The 7,723-nt window shown below is 46.9% G+C and overlaps 1 protein-coding gene across 1 annotated transcript; it reads right to left on the bottom strand.

Annotated features, from left to right (window-relative positions):
• Positions 1–503: 503 nt before the first annotated feature.
• LOC110469025 (uncharacterized) lies at positions 504–7,433 on the bottom strand. The gene is made up of 8 exons (XM_021527419.4): positions 7,158–7,433; positions 6,849–7,029; positions 4,983–5,170; positions 4,833–4,892; positions 4,294–4,641; positions 3,504–3,579; positions 3,000–3,086; positions 504–2,278 (listed from the first exon to the last, which is right to left on the bottom strand). Exons 3-8 carry the CDS (start codon positions 5,155–5,157, stop codon positions 1,837–1,839), a joined length of 1,188 nt encoding a protein of 395 aa, XP_021383094.2. The 5' UTR covers positions 5,158–5,170; positions 6,849–7,029; positions 7,158–7,433; the 3' UTR covers positions 504–1,836.
• Positions 7,434–7,723: the final 290 nt, after the last annotated feature.

The raw sequence follows: 7,723 nt of genomic DNA, 5'->3' as shown, positions 1-7,723 counted from the left end.
GGAAGTTGTCCCTGCCCATGGCAGGCGGTGGAGGAAGATTTGCTGTGAGGTTCTGCAGGACAAGGCTGGTTGTACCTCCTCAATCTTCTCTCTGATAAGTTGACATTCAAAACATCATCAAGGCATTTCCCTGATTAGTGATTCCAGCCTAAGGCCTGTGGTGGGAAGGTCCCAGGTTTCTGGCAGGGCTGGTGTGTTTCAAGGTGTGTTTCTCACTGGGGAGGTTTTGGGACAGTTCTGCTCAGTTCTAGGACTAGCTGCACTCTGGGCTCTAAATGACCACAGCAGACCTGCTCCAGCTGCTGCTCAGGCCAAGCTCCCTACAAAGCAGAAATCATCACCAATGCGTTTGCACAATAGTTAGGAAAAGCATTTGCACTGAGAAAACAGAAGGAATATCTTTAGTTATTACTTTGCAATTTAACATGACTGTTAGAAACATCTGATGAAAATAGTGCTAGAAACAATGGCAAGCCTATCTCCCTCCAAAATCAAAATGCATCAACAGCATTAATCCCACTTTAATGGATGAGCTAAAATAAAGAGGCTGAATTGGGAGGAAAATTCTGAGAATAACACCTTTCTTTTTTTTTTCCCTTTCAAAACAGCTCCTTGTTTCTCCAATACATTTATTTCACATTATTATTTCTCATGTTAACTGTGAAGAAATTAAATATTTGAAAACACAACAAAACATATAAATTAAACCAAATGTTTTGATTAATGCAAACCCACTGGCATTTCTTTTTCCTCAATAATTTAAAAATTAATCTGAGAAAACCAGTTCCTTGTCTGAGAAGCCTCTGTAAAAGGGAATGTTTGGTATTTTGCAACACTTCTGTTAAGTGCTGGACTGGTGTCAGCATCTCATTCTTTTAATGCTCAGAACAATTTTAACCCACCCATACTCCAGCTCTGAATTATTTGGGAAAAGATGTGTCTTTCTAGACCTTCTCTGTAGTCCCTCAGCAAAGTGTCTGTTTGTACTCGGCATTTCTTATCTAGGATAAAAATACTGTATTTAAATAACAGTGACAGTGTCCACAATATGTGTATCTTTGAAGCAAAGTTGGGCCATATTTTGTCCTCCAACCCTCACTCTTGTGTCATAAAAATGTAAGGGATTTATCCTGTATGGAAATAATCTGGTCTAGAAAGGAAAATTAATGTAACTTTCATGGGTGACCCTTTCTCTTGTTCAGCAGGCTTTTGTTAGGGAAGACAACTCCTCCTTATAGCTACATTCAAATAGGCAGAAAAAAATCAAGATATCTTTTTCTGAATGTTTTAAGGTGTCATTTTAATGAGTCTGCCTTTCTTTAGTGCTGGAAATAAAACATTCACTGTGAGGAAAGAGTAAATATTGTCCCACAGGCAGAAGGAGGCAACCAGAGGCAAAGAGAGAGAAGCCACATTGGGTGACAAAGGCTGTCTGCAGCTGGATTCCCCATCCCAAAGCCAACATTTCTGCAGTGTGGAACAAGGCTACTACCTTTCTGACCCATTGTTGGACTCAAATGGAGCCCTGAAGCCTTTGAGCACCATCAGAGTCATAGAGGTGATTCCATGCACCCACAGTGAGGTTCTCACACAGACTGGATGGGAAGGAACTTGTAGATGCAAAAACCAAGCCAAGCTGGGCCCAGTTCCTGCTCAGTTAATGGAGGCAGAGGTTTGGCAGTGTTTGAGCTGTGTTTAGCACATGGCTCACTTGGGCTGGCTCCCTGGGGGAAATCTGCTGAGCAGCAGCTGCTCGGCTCATCTCTCCTGGGAAGGCTGCTCAGGGGCACACACGGGAATGGCAGGAGGAGACACCAAATCTCCCACTCCTCAGATTCACTCTGTCTTAAACTTCTGCCTCAGGGCTTTCTGCACATTCTGGATCTTCTCTGTGATCACGGTGTCACTGAGGTGATCCCCAAACTTCTGCTTCAGCAGCACCCGGATGATTTTGATGCAGCGTTCGTCCATCATGGGCTTGGCCTCCCGGAAGGTGTTGCCCCTGCGCCCTGTGATGGAGTGGCTCTGGATGTAGTCAGAGGTGAAGAGTTTGTAGAGCAGAGTCTTGCAGGCTGTGCTGATTTTCTGGTCAAATCTGATGGTCTCTTTGAGCTGCTCCTTGGTGTAGCCGTTGAAGAGCTCCACCACCTCACATGGCTGTCGGTGGGGCTCCTCCTGGAAGGACAGGGATTCCAGCCTCTGCACTTTCTTCTTCAGAGAGAGGACGTCCTGTTGGAGGTCCAACACCATCCTTTCCAGCTGCTCCATCTTCTTCACCCTGAAAAATTAAAGTTGCTCATGCAAAGGCAAGAAGACACCATGTCCTCACTGTGGATGTCACTTCTCCACCCAAGCAGTGATTAGATGCTTTCTGCCAGCAGGGCAGGACAACTCCTCTGACAGACTATCAGCCCTACCAGCTATTCCTGTGTGAGGAGTAAGGCAGGAGATTAAAATGACATGATCTGGACTTTTCAGTGCTCAGGAATGTTCAGTTTAACCCTCAGCTCCCCCTTGGCATGCATACATGGAGACTTTGATGCTCAGTTTTCTTCTTATTTGTAAGGAAAGATATAAATCCTGTCTTGCAAGTCCCAGGACACATATATTTGTGGTATTAAACAACAGACTTGTGGGAAATGACAATGCAAGAACCATAACTTGAATTTTTTTTGGCACCCATTTCTTTGCAAGAAAACCTTCCCTAGCATCACTTTATCACTGCATACTGGCTATCAAAGTAATGAGCAATAAGACAAGGAACACACAACCATGTTTTGATTGTTATAGGCAAGAGCTTTGTAGTTTCTGCACTGTTTTAGAGCCTTCTTGCATCTCTAAGCCCTACAATCAGAAACACCTGGTCTGATTGTAAAGAGACTCAGCAAATTTAGAGTTTAAGATTGCCCCACTTTGTCACCCATCTGTGATCTCACTGCTCACTTTTGTAGTGAGAAGGAGAACACAGTTGGGAACAAGTGCCTTCTTTTGCTAATTACCTTTCCATTTCACCAGGACTGAATTTTTTGTGAGCCCTCTCAAAGCCATCCATCTCTTGCAAAGCATCAATCTTGTGCTCCTCACGGCTGGAAGAAACAAGCAAGTTAAACAGCACTGACACGAACAGCTTTGTGCTCATATTCAAATCCATTCCTGAGGAGAATTATCTGGAATTCAAAGCAAAGTCAATTCTGGTTTCATTTGCAACAAGAATAAAATAGACTGAGAGGGAACATGAGGGGTTCTCAATGTGGACAAACTCCTCTGCATCCCCCTGGCACGCAGATATCGGGGACCTCCCACTGACCCACCATGGAATCAGAGCACAGGCTCATTTCTTGCTGTGTGTGCCCACACAAACTCCTGTTATCTTCTGTGCTTTGGGTTCAACCTCCATGAGCATCTACTCAAAGCAAGCACTGCCAGAGAATGGAGACAGTGTGGACAGAAATCAATGTGTGGTGTGAAACATCCAGGCTCCTTACTGTGCTTTCAGGTGTTACCTGTTCAGACAGATCTGCTGTTGGCACGGGGACAAGATGCCATCAGACTTCCTCTTCATTGGAAGGGCAACATAATCTGCAGCAAGGGTGAGAGAGAAGCTGAAAAATCAGCTGTTAAAAAGGTCCTGAACCCCTCTGTCTCCAGAACAGATTATCTAAGCATCCCTGCTAGATTGCATGACAACACCTTATTCCATTTGCATAGCAATGATCCAGACAGGCTCTCCAGGACTGATCAATGGGGATTTGTTATTAGAAAAAAGTGGCATCTCAAGGGCTTCTGTTCTAAGTGCAAATGATATGGTGGGGGCAAGGCAAGCAGAGCCAACTCGTCTCTGGATGTTGCTGTTAGTCAGCAGGTAAATAAGACACTAGCATATTTCATAAGTGCATTTAATGGGTGCAGTAGTGGGTGGAAAAATAGGGAAATAGGCAAATATGAGAAGGTTTGACTAATGGAGACACAGGGCTTTTGGGAATTTCAGTTATTCAGGCATTCATTCATTCAGATTGTTTTTTGGCTTGGGGGGAGAGAACTGCTAGCCCAGGAAACAGCTGGTGCCTGACAGAGCAGAGACCATACACTACATACAGGCATCTCCCTTTAGACAGCCCTCCTGGAACAGATCTCCCAGGTGGAAAGGACCAGGAAATGCCGTCTCTAACCTCTGTAGCCCTGAGACAAACCCATACAGCCCTGGAGCAAAGCAGAGGTTTTCTGACTGCTCTGCAAGTCCCCATCCCACCCTGTCCCTCAGGACCAGGCAGCAGAGCCAGAACTCAAGGTTACCTCTGGCAGCTGGACCAGCCCTGTCCTCTTCACTCTGGGAAGTTCCTGGCCCTGGCATGGCCATGGTGATGAAGGTGGATGGAGGTGTGAAGGCACTGGCTGGGTGGGGGGGAGCTGCCAGTGAGCAGGGACTCCCTGCCACGCTCCCCAGGACACGCCTGTCCTTGATGGAAGAGCTGCTGGCATCATGGGGCAGGCTGGCCTCAGCCACCCTCAGCAGTGTCTTTGCAGGATAGTTCCTGTCACTGGGGTATTTCCTGGATGCATTCCCTGAAGTCCATTTTGGAAAGGTTTTCCTGGATTTTTTTGGTGGGGATGGCATCATGCTGTGGACAGCTGATTCTTCTTCTGAAAGGAAGGGAGATACTCAGGATGAGCAATGGGGCAGCAACGTGTCTGTCTTCCACTCCCACTCAGTGCTTTGTACACTGATTGCAATGATGTGAAATTTATGATGGGACTACAACATACTCAGCATCCTCCCACCCAAAAAGCTCCATGGAAGTTGAAAGGTGCAATTTTCAAAAGCCCTTACTCACTTAACTTCTCCAGGAACTGTCGATCTTCCAGCAGCTTCTTCTCCAAAATACCTTTGTGCTCTGTAAGAAGAGAAGATCTTCCAGCACTAAACTCCTCCTGCTCCTGAGCAGCCCCAAATTGCAAACCCAGGCCAGGAGGGTGTCACTTACCACTTATGCCTTCCACCACACCCCAGTACAGCCCACTGAATCCAGGGCAGCGGGCCAGGACCTGCTCCCCCACGGTGTAGAGGTGGAAGGGCTTGCGGGGCTCCTTGATGTTCTCCATGTTGATGACCCGGCTGCCGTCGGGCCAGCTGATGAGCACGTAGAGCTTGGCTGACATCAGGGCTGCCCACCTGGAGCAAAGGGACAGTGTGGGAATGTCACCACAGGGGTTTGGGCTCTCCTGTGAGTGGGAGTGTTCACAAGCTGTGCATTACCCAGGCCAGCCAACCTGCAGATATAAAATACTTGGCCTTACATTTTCTCTACCAGTTATTTCTCTGTTCCTATTCCCAACTTTCTGAGCTTGCCTTATCCTAAAGCCCTTTGCTAGGAGGCTGTTTTGGGTCTGACTGAGCACAGCACCACATGCCTTCAGGGCATCCAAGTGCCCTTTGCAGTGACAGCCATGGCAGGTCTCACCTGGGATCAGGCAGGGCCAGCCCTCACAGCTGACACTTTGAGCAGATGCTGAACAAGCCACTGAGCAGACACAGGATGGTTTCTCTGCCCCTATGAACCATCACAGCTCAAATGACTTCAGTGGATCTCCAGCAGTTTGCTCCAGTGCAGGGCTGTGTCTGTGTGATATCAAGGCAGTGCAGAGACGAGACTCAAAAAGACCCAGGGGTATTCCAGGAAATGATTGTTCCCTTGCCTCCACAATTATTCCCCCAGTAAACATCAAAATGCTTTTATAAGAAGAACACAAAATTCCCTTCATTTCACCCATGGGGAAACTGAGGCACAGACCAGTAATAGAAATGTCTAAGCCAGTCAAGCAACAAAGCTGCAAGGAGCTGGATCCTAAATCCTGGCCCACGGCTCTGCCCACTGAGCTTTCCCTTTCTGCCCCTGGAGTTTCAGACTTCAACCATCGGAGAAACTGGAGAGCCAGGCTGGTGGTGATTTCCAAAATCTCCTGTGCCAGAGGAGCAGCTGAGGAGCCAAGGGCTGCTGAGTTCAGGAGCAGTTTCTTTCCAGCTCCTAAGGGCCCAGGCAGCATCACCCCAGTCCTGCCTGCTCTGCTTGGCAGCAGGATTTGCCAGAAGGGTTCTGGGGACAAGGCTGGGCCCATGTGCTGTGGCCAGTGAAGAATGGCCAGAGTGTCCAAAGAAAATGGGAGGAAGCTGGGGCAGGCAGAGGGAGAGTTGGAGCTGGCAGAAAAGGCAGCTAGGACCCAATTTATTCCAGTTTCTTGTTTTGTCTCCACACCACCATTAAAGTCCTGCCTGGATTTGATTCCTCTCACTTGGAAGGTTCAAGTTCACCCTGGAGAACTTTCTCTTTCCCTATCTCAGCCACCATCAGTTGCAGCAAAGCTCCCGGCAGGAACTGTAACTCTCCCCAGACCTGTCAGTCTGCCCTGCTGGCACAGTCTCACACCTGGTTTTCTCCAGCCCTTTTCTCCTGACTGATACACACCCTGGCATTGATTTTTTTTATCAGGAAGCACCATATACAAATGAACTGTGTGCCTGTCTCCCTACATCCCTTCCCTGAACCAGGCAGCTGCCCCCAGCCCTCTCCCAAACACAGGGAAGGCTACAGAGCAGAAACTGTGATAAATGCATAGCTGAGCCCTCTCCCTCTCAGAAACAGAGCTCCACATTCCAGACAGCAAACAATCCCAGCCCAAACAGCTCTCTAGGGGATTTTCCTTTACCATTTAAAGAAAACACACTGATCTTCCTTCCCCAAACCAGTTGTTCATTTACCGTTATGAAAGCAACAAAACTACACAAACACAAAAACAGAGAGAGAAAAAAAGAGAGAGATCACAATCCTGATAGCAACAGAGCTGCTCCTTGCCTGGTTAGCACTGCTCCAGGTGTTGAGTCTTGCAAGATGTCTCCTGTCTTTCCAGGTCTCTGCTGCCTGTTCCAGGAGAGGAGGTGACCGAACACTTCCTTGCCTTGGGCTTGTCCCTTCACCACAGGTCCTTGTCAGGTCTCCTTTGTCTGGCTTGGAAAGCTCCCACCTGCTGTCCCCACTGCAAAGGAAAGAAAGAGCTTTGCATTCTTTTGTCCTGGTTGTTTTGTTTCAGCATTATTATTCCTGTTCTTTTCCCATATACATATATTATTTTTTTCCTTAGCTTGTTTCAGGTCTGTTTCTTACAGGGAGAGAAAGCAGAAGAGAAGGGAAAAAGCCTTGGGTTTTTTGGAGCATGAATAAACCTTGCATTTCCATGAGTTATTCATGAATAATTCATGAAAATGCATGATTAATTCAGGTTCATGAATTATTCAGGAATAATTCTCGAACATTCCTGGTTAATTCATGCTCACACAGCGAGTGACTCAGGCTCTAGGGCTTGGAGAATTCCTTTCTCCCTGAGACAGGAGAAGAGAGGCTTAGAGAAGCTGCATTGTGCACTTGCTGTTTACTGCCTCTGAGAAGAGAACATATTTGGGGCCCTTTTTAAAACAAGAACTTGAAAAAAATTGAAATGCCTGCAGCCTCCTGCCCACGGAGGAATAACACAGCACCAAAAGAAAAATAATTTTTAAAAGGGAGAAAGAAATTGAACTTGCTTACGGAGGAAAGCCTGGCAGCAAGTTTTATCCCCTTTCAAAGCATCTTTCTACCCCCATCTCCCTGGTTAGGATACAGCTCACTGCTTCAGTTTTTATCTGCTGTGTAAAAAAAAAAGGACCATCCCATAGGTTTGTGCCTGAGGAGTC

The sequence above is a fragment of the Lonchura striata genome, chromosome 20 (assembly GCF_050655825.1).
Source record: "Lonchura striata isolate lonStrDom1 chromosome 20, ASM5065582v1, whole genome shotgun sequence".
Classification (NCBI taxonomy): domain Eukaryota; kingdom Metazoa; phylum Chordata; class Aves; order Passeriformes; family Estrildidae; genus Lonchura; species Lonchura striata.
This window is presented reverse-complemented; position numbering and strand designations above follow the sequence as displayed.